The sequence below is a fragment of the Nycticebus coucang genome, chromosome 17 (assembly GCF_027406575.1).
Source record: "Nycticebus coucang isolate mNycCou1 chromosome 17, mNycCou1.pri, whole genome shotgun sequence".
NCBI classification, from domain to species: Eukaryota; Metazoa; Chordata; class Mammalia; order Primates; family Lorisidae; genus Nycticebus; species Nycticebus coucang.
The window spans coordinates 15585911-15602096 of NC_069796.1; the positions used below are offsets into that span (position 1 = coordinate 15585911).

The 16186-nt window shown below is 43.7% G+C and overlaps 1 protein-coding gene across 2 annotated transcripts in view; it reads right to left on the reverse strand.

Moving 5' to 3' along the window:
- Positions 1-16186, reverse strand: part of SEMA6A (semaphorin 6A) — a 126156-nt gene that overhangs the window by 40619 nt on the left and 69351 nt on the right. For both annotated transcript variants that reach the window (XM_053566537.1, XM_053566536.1), the window contains exons 4-10: positions 12801-12861; positions 11742-11804; positions 10909-11010; positions 5257-5347; positions 2092-2211; positions 1036-1124; positions 5-222 (exon numbers count right to left, since the gene is read on the reverse strand). In XM_053566537.1, the coding sequence (XP_053422512.1) occupies positions 5-222; positions 1036-1124; positions 2092-2211; positions 5257-5347; positions 10909-11010; positions 11742-11804; positions 12801-12861 (744 nt within the window). The remainder of the gene's footprint in view (positions 1-4; positions 223-1035; positions 1125-2091; positions 2212-5256; positions 5348-10908; positions 11011-11741; positions 11805-12800; positions 12862-16186) is intronic.

Below are 16186 nucleotides of genomic sequence, written 5' to 3' on the forward strand. Positions count from 1 at the left end.
TCACCTGTTATAAGGTGTGGAAAAGGTTGCCAGGACAACATCACGGCCATTAATACGAATCACATCTGTGACTGCCTGGAGTATGTTGAAATAAAAATGAGAGTCCCCGGGCACTGAGCAGTTGAGGCGCGCCTTCAGGAAAGACGTCCACTGTTTCTCCAGGACCCGCTGAGACCCGCCCATGTCGTTCTTGCAAACCTGAGCCACCCTGGGGAATACGACCTGCAGAGGAAAAACACACAGAGAAAATGAAATGAAGTCATTTTGGGAGGAGATCTTGCTAGAATTTGCATTTCCTTGCAAACAGAGACAAAACAAGGTGTTTAATACTTTCTAAAATCAGTAGCAAAAAAAAAAAAAAAAAAGAGGAAAACTCAGCATTGGAACAGCATGTTTTAAAAGATAAGGCTGTGACATTTAATACAGAGCTATAAATCCTTTAGGGGATCAGCTCCCAGCCACATAAACTCATTTCCATACAGACTGCTTAGCTTTTTATTTCCTCAAACAAAAGCACACTCTGTATGCGTCATCTCTGCCATCCTCTGGGCCCTGAGTCTGTGCAAGCCACTCCAACATTTTATTTGGCCCTCCAACCGAGGGACCCCGATCTCTCTGGGAAGAATACCTGAAATGGACATCCCTTAAGGGTTCTATTGCTTTTTGCAATAAGGACAAAAAAAATCAAGACTCAGTTTACTCTCTCTGTGGAGCAACTCAATCAAAAAGAAAACACTGTGGCGTTTACCTGGAAACCAAACATCTCAATATACTTGAAACCTAGTATGAGATCAACCAAACATCTGTCAGTTAAATTTTCAAGTAAAATACCTAACAGGGTTTCTGTAAAAGCATATAGGGCATCCAGAAAGCACACTGTGTCACTACTGCCAATCTGGGGCTGCATATTCTTCAAATGATGACCTTGTAATTTGATTTGTGACTCTTGTTTCAAGGTCATTGGTAACAACACTGGTTCAAAAGTGGGTTTCTACAAATGTGCCAAAGGGAGTGAGGGCGGCCCTCTCCTCCTACCTTTCCCATGGTGTTGTACTCCACGGCTATTTCCCTGAAGAAGAAGTAGATATATTCTCCATAATCCACCGCTTGGACAAAGTACGGTTCTGTAGAAAATTGGACACTTTAATTGAGAACACGTCACACAGAGTTAAAAGAATTTCAGTCAAGTGTAACCAAGGGCATGTTATTAATTAAAAGTGGAGGGCCATTAGACATTTGGTTAACACTAACCATTTTTAATGACTTCACCCGTACAAGTGCCGGTGATTTTAGGAGGCATTCAAGCTTACAGATTGCAGCTTTCAGAAGCTTTGCAATTGACAATAAAGAACAAATGCATTTTGCATCTCTCTGTAGTTTTATTTTCCACAATGGCCTGCTCATATTACAGAGAGGCTTTTGAACACAGGGCCTGGTCACCCTGACTCACGCTGGGGTGTGGATAGCTTTTTTCCTCTTCCCCACCACCTCCAATTCCCTGGCTCCTTCCATGAATCAATTGTTCTCTTCTTTTCATGGGGGATGCTGAGATGAGAGTTTGAGGCAGGGAAAGATGAATGTAATGGATTATATTGTTGGTGGCATTGGTAAGTTTTCTAAATATTCCAGAAACTCATGGGAAGGGAAAAAGGAAGGTAAATAAATCAGCTCCTCATAAGAAGCAGCAGGCTTTGTCTGTTAAAAGCCATTTCAAAAATGAAGCTACTGGTGGCGCCCATAGCTCAGTGGGTAGGATGCCGGCCACATACACTGGGGCTGGCAGGTTCGAACCCAGGCTGGGCCTGCTAAAAACAACAATGTCAAGTGCAACCAAAAAATAGCCGGGTGTTGTGGTAGGTGTCTGTAGTCCCAGCTACTTGGGAGGCTGAGGCAAGAGAATTGCTTAAGCCCAAGAGTATGAGGGTGCTGTGAGCTGTGACACCTCTGTACTCTACCGAGGGTGACATGGTGAGACTCTGTCTCAAAAAAAAAAAAAAAATGAAGCTACAGACTGGTCCATCCAGACTCTAAATCTTCCACAGAACATGTATTCCCTCCCCCACTCCTTTCTTATTTTAATTGTTCGTTCACCTTTCAACCATTTGGAATCGTGCTTGACAGTCCGCAGGGTAGGGCTGTCTCCCAGGCTCCGGTAAATGACCGCATCAATGGCGAGGAAGTCAGTCACCGTGGCCGAGTACAGTTTGCCATCTTAGAAGAGAAAGAAAAGAGGGGCACAGAGTGGGAGCAAGACCGCGCGGGTGCAGGAGTAACAAAGACATCCCCCAGATTGCCTTCCTACACCAGGCAAATGAGAGAGGACGACTGGGAAAAATCCAAGAGCTGCTGGGAAAACACTTGGCCCACATTCTCCACCATTTTAAATTGGGATCGTGAGAGATGAAACATTTTTCATTTTTAAATTGCATGGCAATTTTGTAGAGCAGCAGCAGCTCAGGGACCAGAGTAAATGAAAAATGTTGTTTGCTTCACTTGATTAGCCGGCCCTTGATGGAAATCTCAAGGCCAAAGACCCTCAGACACTGCCCCTGCCACGCCACACCGTGCTGAACTGGGCCAGGTGGGAGCTCAGGGAGAGGCAGGCGCTGACTGTTATCACAGGGCCTTTTAAGGACATAGGCAAGTCAAGGCAGTCCTCAGCCTGAGCGGGGACAGGAACCAAAGAGAAAGGTTCATACACAGAAAAGTGGCTGATTCAATCACTATCATACTGATATCCTGAGGGTCACGGCTCCTCCTTACCTCTGTCATGCAAAGTCACTAAACCCTGACAATGTAGCTGCAGTGACAGGTATTTGCTTCAGAATTTCCAGAATCACAAATTGAAAACATTCTGATGTGTAAGATGCCAAGGCAAAGAAGAAAGGAGAAGGGGTGATGCCGAGTTCATACTAGCCTTTCCTTAACTTTAAGAACCCATGCTTTGGGGGAGAAAGAGAACAAAGTGAAGATTAGGGCTTGAAACTTTTGGTACTTTTCTGCCTTGGCAAACACGCTGGCTACAAATAATCATATGGGATAGTCTAGTAAAATTTAGGTAGATTGGATAAAAACAATAATTATGTCCAGAATAAAAAATCACATCCTTAATGACATTTGTAGCGGGTTACAGATCTTAACTAATTGTGCATTAACGTGAGTTCTATACATAGGTTAAACGCTTCTGTGCATTCCATGTACAGGATAAGCAGCATGGTCTTTCTGAAAGAAACCTTATCTAAATAGAAGCAAAAATCTTGGTGTCTACCTTTACTCTTAAAACAAGTGAAATTTTCCCAAGTTCAGGGTATAGCTGTCTTGACATCTGCATTATGAAAAGCTATATATCAATCAGTGTTGACTGTTTCGGTAGATTTGAACTACAGACAACGAACTTTTTTGTTGACAAAAAATATTATCTACACATCGTAACTTTTCTTACGGAATATAAGACCTAGATCATAAAAATATTCCTTATGTATTTATGACTATAGAATATGTATTCTATATCTTATGGCCCACGTCACACAGACACACCTGGGCAGTGCGGGCGGGTAGCAGTGATGGGTGTTCTTCCTAACCACTTTCTTTGTTTTATATTCATTTCAACACAGGGTATCCCCCCAGCACTTTTACTTGTAAAGCAGAACATTTTCTGCCACTTTTGGTTAGGAAACCATTCATTCTCAAAGCAGATCTTCTGTTCATAAGCACTGAGCTGAACTTTATGACATTTTAAACATTTCTATGAAAAATGACTCAAATATACCACTCAGGGTGGAGACGGTCATAGTATTCTCTCATGTGCCTCGCTCCAGCTCTTGGAAGCTTGGTGGCCTTAGTAAATATTCTGCAAATTCTGCCTTTCATACCTCAGGTTCCAACAGGTCTTCTTTTTAGTTTACAGCTAAGTTTAAATTCTTCCCTGCAACCCACTTCCTCCGAGGTCCCAACTAAAGCAGGTTCCAAGTGTCTGGGAGGTGCTCCAGCAGGTCACACCCTTGGGGACGTGCTCTAGCACTCTTGCCACGGGCCTGCCCCTGCCCACACTGACAAACAGGTCTAGGAGACGGTGTTCTTGACAGTGCTGCTTCCCAGTAACGCTGTGCTCTCACATGGGGGGAGAAATCCGAAACATTTCTGTCATTACTCTACAATCTGTCACTGTAGATTTAGGCCCACAAGGGGGTGACCCTGAGGAAGAGGTTCAAGGAGCCAGAAAATCACCTCCTTTCATAATCAAAACCCTCAAATCCTCATCCACTTAGGACGCGGCAGTTTTTAGCTGTTGGGATAGCTATCATAGCTAACTGCTTCATTACATGCTACGACAGTCACTATTATACCAACACTTCCCTCTGCACCCACCTCCACGTACACAGCTGGTAATGCATTTCTAACTAAATCCCTAATCAAAGCACACACACTCATACATGAAATCCTACTACACCTGAAAATAATGTCCTGTTTGCTACGTCTTTCTATCTTTTGCTGTGGAAGGAAGAGGTACGGTTGGGGGGTATGGGTCAACCCAAGCAGTCAGCATCACCCCCTCAGCCACCATCTCTAGGTCAGAAACAGGCGAGGTGTGACCTACTCAGGCCAATGGCATTTGAGGAGATGACTGTTGGATGCTTGTAGGTACGTGATTTCACCGTGTGGAGAGAGCTTCCAGAAGCTTCCCTTTGTTTCCTTCCCTTTCTCTTGGATATGTGGACAAGAAGATAAGCAGCCCCGATTGGGGCTGACAACCATCCCTGACCGTAAGAACAGCCAGCCTAATGATGAAGTTAATGAAGAGCAGAGAAATGGGAAGGAGTTGAATCCTGGGTAACACTGGGGGGCTGGTGAAGCAAACCAACCCCAAAGTCTACCCTGCCTCAAACCGTAAATCCACATTGGTGGGGTTTTCTCTTACTATTTAAACTTTATTTTTATCTTCCCACATCGGTGGTGTGAAGTGCGATTTTCTGTTATTTGAGCCCAAACATGTCCTAACTGATATACTGCCTGTCCAGTGCTACTCTGGTGTCCTTTCCTGAAGGCACAAAATCACGGGTAAGGGTGGCTAAGTCTTCTTTTGAGAAGCAAAAGTATAATTCTCATGCAAATTTCAAATGGAAAAGGCGTTCTTCATTGCAATATTCACCAGAGAATTAAAGTAGGACTGTGACTCCGTGAATCCTCCAGAGGATTCTCAGCGACAGGCTGAGACACGCGAAAGCAAATGCAACGACGAGCAATCGGGTGGTTTACCTGCAAACAGCGCGACGTTGGCGTGTTTGGCATCATAAGGGCATCTGGCCATCCCACTAAATTCATCCCCAAAAGGCTCCAAAGTATCCATCTAAATGAAATAATAGGACTTCATTACAAACAACAACCAACAGTAATAAAGCAACTGGTATTTAGGAGATTCCACGTGCTAAGTCAATCATACACCTGCTGGTAAAGAATCCTGATCAATACTTCCTGAGATAAATCGATTGGCTTTAAATAAAGAAACTGAGGCTTAGAGTTTAAGTCACTTGACCAAGGGTCTGTAGCTGGGCGAGTCTGAAATTCGGTCATATCTGTGTGACTCCTGACCATTAAAATAAATAGATTCCCATATCCTTATGGAATGCTCTAGAAATAAGCATTCTAAACCAAGGAGTTTCTGAGGCGATCGCTGAGAAAACCTACCCTCCTTCAACCCCAGTGATTTGTTGAGTCATGAACTCTAGAGAGAATGAGCTCAGATTCTGCTTTTGTTGTGCCTGAGGAGGGCGGCCTTTGTGGATTCAATCCCGGTAGAAGACACAGGAATTTCTCCTCAGGCTAGTTGGTGGAATCACAGGGCCTCAGCACAGTTGCAAAAAGCTCCCTGGCCCTTTGCACCTACTTCAGAATTGTGGAATGGTAGCTCTGGACGGGACTTTAGAAATGTGTCCTAACTTTAGATCCTGTAATGCAGCACGGGGGCCACTAGTGTTGGGCTCCCATCTCCCAGTCCCAGCCCAGGCCTTGTTCTTTTATGCTAGCAGTTATAACCGGCCTGCTAGTGAGTTTTGTTTGGCCATTTTAGCATGTTAAAAAAAAAGACAGAAAAAGAAAAACAAGAAAAGAAATTGAGCCCCAAATTTTTACATGAACACTTGGATTTTTTACACCTTATGAGCAAGTGGGAAAGTCAACTCAGACCCTTTTTAACTCAGTTGCAACAGCAAGCCGTGGCCGAGTTCCTGCCATGTTCTTCAGATAAGCATGTGGTCTCCAGTGCTGAGGCCCCTTCCCCCTCTGCATGCCTCTCCATCCTGCTTATTGAACTCCTATAAGCTACCTGCCTGGTCCCATGGGTATTTGTGGGGGTGACAATGCCTTGCTAGCTGTTTACCAAATTCCGTTTCTCTTTCCTCCACATCGCACTAAAGGCCATTTTCCATCTCCCTTGCAGTCAGGTGTGGCCACGTGCCTGAGCTTTGGCCAGTGAGTAGATGCTGCTGCAAGACATATGCCACCTCTAGGTCTTGACCCTGTGAACCTCCCAGGGTCCTTCACCTTTCTTGCTCCCTTTCCACACTGTCCTCCCTCACACAGAGGACTCCAAGACCCTAGGGATGGCAGAGACACGAGTGGGATGGAGCCTGGCCTTTTGATAACCCATGGGGTGGACTTCTCTCCCTGACCCACATTTGACTATAATGTGAGCAGGAAATAAACCTCTTTGTTCAACCACTACATTAATCAGAGGTTGTCCCACCTTGACAAATAAAACAGTGGTTCCTGCTTAATATCACACTGTCTTCTTGAGTAGGCCAGGGGATCTTCTAAGTATGCAAAATCTCAACACCACCGACTCCATTAAATGATCTCCATGTCATCAAGGTTTTTACACTCATTTGTGGTTCAATCCTCTTTATAGTTTTAGGGTGCCTTGTTTATCCTTTTAGAGCTGTATGGCTTGAGCACAGATTTAAAAATGGAAAGAAAATTGACCCAAGGCAGCCCTGGGGCCGAGGAAGGAGCCATGGATAGACCTTTAGCTGTAAATTGAGGTGCTTAGGGCACAGCCCAAGAGGAGAGGGTAAGGTTCCCACTGAGCAATCGCGTGTCGTCCAGTGAATTCTGCCTTTTGCCCTAAACCCTTTGAAACCATTTCAGGGATGTGACACACCTTTTCTATCTTCAACACTTTGAGATGGCCCCTATTAAAGCCATCCTATTTTTTTTTAAAAAAAACTGTTGCATAAAATAGTTGTGGCAAAAATATATATATTTTAGGGGAAAGATGGCCAAATCAGACAATCTTTACAGCAATGTACTCTTCCCCCAAAATATTTTTTATGAAAGCCTTTTTGAAGTATTTTATCCCAACAAGAGCTTTCTGTTGAACTGTGACAGACTTTGCAGTCTGTGGGTCTGGCAAGGACTCAAAAGTGATGCTTAGCACACACGATGCAACGGAAATGCCCTTATCCCAGGATGTGCAGCTCTGACCCTGGCAAGTGGGGAAATAAGAGACGAGGAGGATATATTTTTTTAAATGTACCTACTCCTAAAAATGTGGCCATGGCTGTTGCAAGTGAAAGAAAGAAAGCAGTGAAGAATTGATGTATTGGTTTGTGACCTTGGGGAAGTCCAAAGACAAAACAATGTCCCCGTGAAACTTTCTCTCCACCACAGGGTGCAGACAGTTCTATGAAGAGCTGGCCTGGTGTTTGCAGAAGTTCAAAAGGATAGGAAGGAAAATGTATAGGGTGTAGTTTTAGATTTATAGTGAGCAGCCTTCAAAATTCTTCCCCAGATAATCTTATTTGGAGCTATCATCTTTCTAACACACTCTGTTTATTCCATTATAGAAATTACATGGATCATGGTCGGGCACGGTGGCTCATGCCTGTAATCCCAGCACTCTGGGAGGCTGAGAAGGGTGGATCGCCTGAGCTCAAGAGTCCAAAACCAGCCTGAGAAAAGCAAGACCTGGTTCTACTAAAACTAAAAACCTTAGCCAGGTGCTATGGCGGGTGCTGGTAGTCCCAGGTACTTGGGAGGCTGAGACTCAAGCTTAAGAGTTTGAGGTTGCTGTGAGCTATGATGCTACAGCACTCAACCCCAGGGTAACTGAGTGAGACTTTAAAAAAAAAATTAATAAATAAATACATTAAAATATGGATATACGCATACATATAGATCAGGACATGGTGTAGAGGCAGGGCCTGGACATTTGTCACTCTCCTGCTTCACATGACTCTAATCAAATTGATGGCTGTGCACTATGATGAGACTTAGGTTTTTTAGTGGAAGACAGGCTATTGTTTTTGCTCTGAACCTCTGTGTCTTGACCAGTGGATAAAAAAAAAATAAATAAATAAAACACTTAAAAGAGAAACTGTCATTCTCCCTGCAGCCAAATATATCACCTACCAGATCATCACCAATGTCACACAGTGCCCTGAGTCTAAAGAACACTTTGCTGAGCAACATCAAGGCTTCCTACCACCCCTTCCTACCAGTGTGAGGCACAGCGACGGGGACTGGGCATGAGCAACGTCCCGTCTGTAGCTTCTGAGACGCTGGGGCTCCCGGAACAGGTCTCGGCAGAACAAGCTGGAGGTGGCAGCATGACTGTAGGTGCCACGTCGCGGGAGATGGGACATGTACAGGAAGAATGTGCTAGAAGACTCGCAGCCTGTGTATCACAATGCCAAGAAAACCTGTCCTTTGTCATAAAAGATAGCTTTCCAGCTCGGGAATTCCTTGGGATTTGTTAGAAGCATTAATCTTAATGAGTCCTAAACAACAACAGGCCAGGATGGAATATTAAGTGGTGTGACCCGAGCCGGAGCTCTGGCTGTATGCTGGCCAGAGTGAATGCTGGGCTGGGCTGCCTGCCTCTGTTAGGGATCCCGTCTTTACTTAAACACTTAACGTTTCGTTTATGGTAGATTTTTTTGGTACTGATTTTCATTTTTTTTAAAAGACTGCATTAAACATCTAATTTACCTTAATCACTAAAGTTTTGGGTGGCCCCTTATATTTTATCCCTGAGCCGAGCACACTTGCCATGCCCTAATCCTGGCCCTGTTGGTGCCCACTTCTAAGCAACATGTAACATGGAAGATGAGCATAGGGATAAAACAGGCCTTCCCTTCAATATCTATGCCAAGTAAGGCAGGGGATCTGGTTCTGATTCCAGCCCACCAGGGCTTTACTCTTCCTGCACACTCCTTGGGTTTCATTTAATGATGATGAAACTCAGATCTGCTCCCTACATGTCTCCCTAAGTCAAGGTTTCCCCATGCATGTTCTTGCTAGATGTCTCTCCTCACACTCCCGAGGCAGCGCCATCCACTCGGCACACACATGGTGTACAGAACAGAGCCCTACCCCCCTACCCCACCCAAGCTGACTGCCCTTCCTTAATTTCCTATCTAAATGCGTGCTAGCCCCAACCACGCAGCCACCAAAAGACAGCACGGTGGTCATTCTTCACACCTCTCTCTCTCTTTATCCTATACTTCTTATTTTTTGCAGTTTTTGGCCAGGGCTGGGTTTGAACCCACCACCTCCGGTATATGGGGCCGGTGCCCTACTCTTTTGAGCCACAGGCGCTGCCCTATACTTCTTAATTATTAAACCACACTGGATTTTGTCACTTAAGGGCTTCCTGAATCTCTTCCCTTCCTCTCATTCCCAGGGCCACCTCCCTCTCTCACCTCTTTCTATGGTCATTTATCACTTCACAGCTCAGCAATTCAGAACCAATCTCAAGAGGCCATTTCTTACTCTAAGCCTTCATTCATGCTGTTCCCCCTACCTGGAATGATCTTCCTCCTTCATTTAGTTAACAACTTCTTGTTCTTTTAAGACTTATTCCACAAAATCATCTGTTTACGAGGCACTGTGTTAAGTCCTGGAAAATCACAGGTGTGACCCCCCTACCCTTGTAAAGTCTGTTTCCTACAGGGGGTATTAATGTTCCAGGTATGAGAAAAACAGAAAAGTTTGAAGAGAGGGGCCATCGACCGTCTTCGTAAAGTTTTCCCTTACTCCTCATCTCAAGCCTGGTTAGAAACTTCTGTGTTGCTCTTCCACAATCCTCTGCATTATATCAGGGTGGCCGTGATCCCATGACCTTGTCATTTTCTTTTCCTGCCTGGCTTCCTCAGCGTGGGGTCCTCCCTTCGGTCTTTACAACCTTCTGACTGTGGCAGAAACTCAGTACACATCTGCCGAGTGAATGAGCGGCGTACAAGGAAAACTAACACAGGTGGACCAAGACCTCAGCTCACCGCCACCTCTGCTTCCACAGCTGGGGACCTCCTTGCTCCTTCTGCGGGAGCTCTAGTAGCCGCCTCGGAACAAACTGCACCTACTAACTCTTTCTGGTTTCTTTTTTTGTTTGTTTCCTTGCATAAAGGCCAAGGCAAGGCAGGCCACGGTCAAGGAAGCTGAGTGCTAATAGAATTAAATTCCTGTGTTCTTGAAAATCTTACCTAGAGGAAAGTCTACGGTTTCAAATGGCATGTTTTTGAGGAACCTTTCGGAATAGGAATCACTCACCATCTAAGTGTCCTTTTGTGCTTGGAGAGGAGATAGTGGGATGGGAGGGAGAAGGGGAGAGTGAGAGAGGAAACTCATGCCGTCTACATGGTAAGCACGTCCGCCTTCTGAACAATACAGAATCGGGCCTTACAGAAACTACCTTTGCTGGGTAGCTCTTTACAGATGTGTCAATCAACTCTGCACAAACAGGATGCTCAGAAGCCTGCTCAGGATCACTCCTGAGCGGCAGCACATTAAGTCAACAAGTCAGAGAAGCCCAGGTGGTGTTGAATTACCCCTCTTAGGTTGCTGAAGGTACAATCACAGTAAATTATGAAATAACTCCTGGCCGTGCGGCTCCAACAGACAAATAGCATTTACCTTGTAGTTTCTGCAGGAAGGGTTGAAGGCATTAGTCCCACAGACAAACAACATATCATCATTTTTCTTTAGAAGAACTTTAATAAAGTTGTGACACTCATCCTGGAAAAAAAAAAAATCAGACTGTATCGCGTCCATGCAACACAGAGACAGATTCTTCACCAGATAACAGGATCTGCCCACAGTCGGGGGAAGAGGATGGTGGCTAAGGAGTTCCCTTGTTGAAAATTCAAGTTCTCCCTGATGTTAATGGAAAGTCAGTGTCGCTGGCAACAGCTGGGGCCTCAACGGTAAATAAAAATGCGGCACAGGATGGAAGAGCCTGTGTTTATTTTATGTCACAAAAGGAACACAAGGCAGCAAATGTAACCTCCTATTATATTAATTTTAATGCCAGATGCTCCAGGGTTCCCTAATGTACAAAGCTTCTGGTTGAAGTATGTTTTTATGTTGTTATATGACCAAGGGCACAAAGCCCTGAATGTCTGTGACAGCCTCTGATGAGCTCTTCTGCAGACTCCCCGTGGGCCTTGGGCTGCGGGGTGGGCTGTCCTGGACTGTACTGGGAAGACTTCGGACAGCCAGCTTTGTGTTCGTAATCCCAAGTGTGCCTAAGTAGTCCATGATGCAGGCCTAGCAGCTGTTGTAATGTTTCATCACATTAAAAGCAAACTATTTTTGCAAATTAAAGCCTTCAATAAGTTGATGGAAAAAGCAATTACTAGGGGAAAAGGGAATGGCACACTCCATTCTCCATCACAATCTACGGTGGGAGATAACAGTCAAAAACTTAACCCAAAGTGGCAGCTGCAGGAGAAATGAAAATTGCCTACCTTATGTTTTCCCTTCATTCTGCACGTGTCTACATCGGCCTGTCTAGATTTCCATGTCAGTTTCTGCAGGGATCAAGAAAGAAATCAATTAGAGCCCAGAGGTTGTTGCATTTGATTTTAGAAGTAAGAGTTCCCTTGGGGAAACTGGAGGCTGAACATATATTTATTGAAAGCTTTCCCCACCCTTTCTCCATGATTAATTCACCATAACAACGAAAGATTAGAGATGGAAACATTCTTTTAATTTCATATTCCTGTCTATTCATTAAACCACAAAATGGTCTTCTCTTTGAAATAAAGATGAAGCGGGAAGGAAAGAAAAAGAAACAACAGTGTGGAAATTTTACACAAAATATCCAAGTGAATTTGCTAAATTATGCTCATTTTGATAAAGCCCTTACCCTTTCCTTTCAGTTAATAAATCAATTTTTATAAAGAAGGCTTTTTCCTTAAAATATGAAAGTCATTTTCTTAAACATAAAGAGGACATTCACTTTAGGTGGACAGAGATTTAATTCAGGTTCTGTTCCTTCACATAAATTCATGAACTGAAGGGATCATCTACTTCTATGGCACCAATTTTATTAACTAAAATATCCCCACGTGGAGGTACAAGGAAAGCTTAGATTATACTTTACGTCTGTCCGAAATGGATAATGATCAAATTCTTGAACCGCAATAATCAAATCAAAGATAACATTGCAAGACAAGGAAATATAACATTGAAATATGCTTCTGGAATAAAATTCTACTCGTAAAAACTGATATTTTCCTGGAGAAATGTGGCAATGTTTTATTAAAAGAATTTAGAAATCACCTAAAATTCCACAATGTATATGCATACATATATCTGATGAGTAAAATAGAAAGCACAAAACTGTTTCTGAGCAGGCGTTAGCTCCTAACCTACCCTCTAAGTAGGTGTTTACAAAACAGGTGTTGGCATTGACAAGTGATTCTTAGCCATATCATCTCACTCGGTACATTGAGAATGCAAACTTGCTTCAAGAACTATCCTCAGGCCCTTCATTTTAGAAAGATGGATTTGAAACAACTTACTTTGCTACAATAAATTTCTTCTGTGTGTGACGTGTCTATATCAACGGTATAAATATGGTCCCTATAAACAAAGAAAAATTAATACAAGGTCAAACATAAGCGTCAAGACTGTTCATTTTCCACGGAATGAGTTATATCTCATTCAGGACAGAAGTCCATACCCATATTTTTAGGAAATAAGACATTCATAGGCAAGAAAAAGAAACGATCTTAGCTCTCGACAGACCCCTCTGGGTCCTATTTAGCCCCTTTTGATAAATCATAGCATCTCGTGCTAAGGACACTTTTTTTTTTTTTTTAATAGAGACAGAGTCTCACTGTACCGCCCTGGGGTAGAGTGCCGTGGCGTCACACGGCTCACAGCAACCTCCAGCTCTTGGGCTTACGCGATTCTCTTGCCTCAGCCTCCCAAGCAGCTGGGACTACAGGCGCCCGCCACAACGCCTGGCTAAGGACACTTTTACAAAAGCTTTCCTGTAGTCCCTATTCTCTCTGACACCAGAATTGCAGCATCTGCATACACACAGCTAAGGAGGGAGGACTCTACAAGTTAAACTGGCCCAAAGACTGGAACACAGATGGTTCTCATGCCTCTCATTGTCGTCAAATCCACGTACCAAGCACTTGGTATTCAACATGCCACATTTTTTCATCAAGGAGAACTAACAAAAAACTAATCTCCCTCTCCATCTCTCTGTTAGAAAACATATTTTCAGTCTTAGCTTTGATGATTTGATTGACAAGACGGAAGATGATAAAGGTAAAATTGTTTCCAGAAGCCACTATTTTTTTCACCAGACGATGGTCAATTAAAAGCCTAAAACAACGTATTTGAGCTAACGTCTACATCTCTTGCTTCTGTTCACCTTACTGTGTTGCTGAGAATTTGGTTGTCTTTACGATTTGCTGCCAATCTCCCTTTGGAAGGAGAGAAACAGAATCGGCAGCTCAGGTGTGGGGCTATATTTAAACATCCCCTTCTGTGTGAGCTGAGTACAAGGGCGTTTTTGTCTGGAATTCAGAAGAAAGAAAAGAACTACACTCCATGGAGGAGATGGGGGGCTAGTGAGGGAAAGCAAAACAGCTCATTTTCCCTTGAAATAACATTGACTTTTTCTAAAATACAGGAAGTCCTGGGGTTGGAAAATTACCCACAGCTTTAAACCAGGACCTCAAGTCTCCCATGCAGACTTTCAAGCCCCCTCATTACTTAAAAGAAAGGGGCAAAGGGGAGAAGAAAGAAAAAAGGAAAGCAAGAAGAAGGAAAGAAAGGAACTATGTGCAGCATTCACTTCACTAAATATACAGTATGCATAGATATGTAATGTTTAGTTCTTGGGAAATCTGTTTGCTGCTGCTTTTAGGGAAAGTGCAACAGAAAAAAAAAAAAAGAACAGGCTCTCTCACGTGAAAATAAAAGGAGGGGCAGGCAGTTGGCTTACAAAATTCTCTTGCCTGCTACTGAACTGTGAGAGAGTGTGTGTGCATGTGTGTGAGTGTGTGGTGTGTGTGTGTGTGGCAAGGGGGAGAATGGAGAGCCTGTTCTGTAAATTGCTGAACTGGAAGTTTCTTCAAACTTCAGTATGTTGCCAGAATTGCCCTGCCCTTTTATTTCTAGGCAGTTTTACTGCATTTGTTTATTACTTGTTTGACTTTATTGGTGGTGCTGTGGTCAGGCTCGTTATGGGATGGGATTGCCTGTTACTCTGGTGTCTGTTTGAGATGACTCTAGGCTTTTCCTGTCCTGCCTCCGCTCAAAACGCTCAAAATGTAAGTAGGAGCTGAGTGTGTGAATTGTAAATTAACAGCTGATTAATATGCACTGGCAACTCCTCAGAAAGCTCTCAGATTGCCCACTTTTGGCTCGGCCTGTTTATGTTAATTAGCAGTTTAGAGATTAAAAAAGAAGAGGAATTTACAAAGTGGATAATAATAAAGCAGAATTGAAAGGGGTTCTCGCCACCAAGCCTCACTCCTCCCCGGGTTCTGGATGGGACTTGGCTTGTGACTGCCGACACCAATTGTCTGGAAGAACTGGGAAGCCTTTTCAAAATAGGATTCTGTGAATGAAATCTCGTGGACAATGGCAATCTTTTTCAAAATCCAGAAGATCATATGGCATTGGCAAACAGAAAAGGTGCTTTCTGGTAAACCACAGACTAGGTCTAGAGGTCATTCCCAACCGCTGGGTGCCACATCCTGGACTTCATACGCTGTTCTTGCTGAATTAAGTTATTTGAACATAAACTGACTTAATCCTAGGACTTCCTCTTACCCGTCCAGTGAGCACCACTGAATTGTGTTGCCATGGCTCGAGCCTAGGGCAAGGATTTAACTTGAAATCATGTTACTTGCTGCCTAGGAACCTGGATCTCTCAGAGCAAGGCTGGGAAATGTGAAATTAAAAGGAGAGGAGATTTCCTAAATGTGGTGGTCACCGGATTCTTTCAGGAATGTTTCTAATTGTGTGTGTGGAAGGGAAATGGCTGCGTATGTTGTGAAAAGCAACAAGCCAGTGCTAGACTTGTTATAAACTTGACCTGTAATGAAAGAAAGAAGAATCTATTAATGTTTTTTAAAAAACTGAATGTGTTTCTTCTTTTTTTTCCTTCTCTTTCTTCTTTTTCCTTTCTTTCGTTGGGGTGGGGAGTTAAAATGAAACTGTCTTGGTTTTAATGAGCTGGAGTTATGGTCATGTTTCAATTTGCATGCCTCGCTCCTAACACTCCTCTAGCCCCGGACCTGCAGTCCAGCCCCTGTGAAATGCCTGGTTTCGAGGGCAGCCTGTTAAAACATTTCCCCCCAGAGACTCACTTGCAAAGTGAACAGTTCCCAGGAGATTCTCGAGTCCAACTACTTCTCACAGATCCAATACTTAATCATTTGCTTTGATCAGCCCTTAGGTAACTGGGTGCAAATGGAATCTAGCTCTGCTGCATTTAGGAAATCAAAAAAGGTCTTTAAGAAGAAGCTAGTTTTCTACCAGAGAGGTGACCACTGAGACCTCCTTGTGATGCGTTATAATGAATACACATGACCGGTATGCTCTGGGGCAACAGCTATTAGAAAGTTATTACCAGGACAGGGAGCACCACCTCTACTCCCTAGTGGGCAGCATGGTGCAGGGAGCGGCGGCATGAAACCCAGAGCAAGACCTTCCCGGTTCAAATCCCGCCCCTGTCATCTGGCCTAGTCATTTTACCGCTCTGTCCCTTGCTTTCCTTCCCTAAGATACGAGGACAATGAGAGCTCCTTCTGATAAGATTGTTTCCAGGACCGAACGAAGTAACATTCCTAAAGAACTTACAACTGTATTTGTTAATGATATGAGCACATCATACTAGCTACAGGTGCTATATGTATTTGTGAATTTTTTTTTTTTTCTT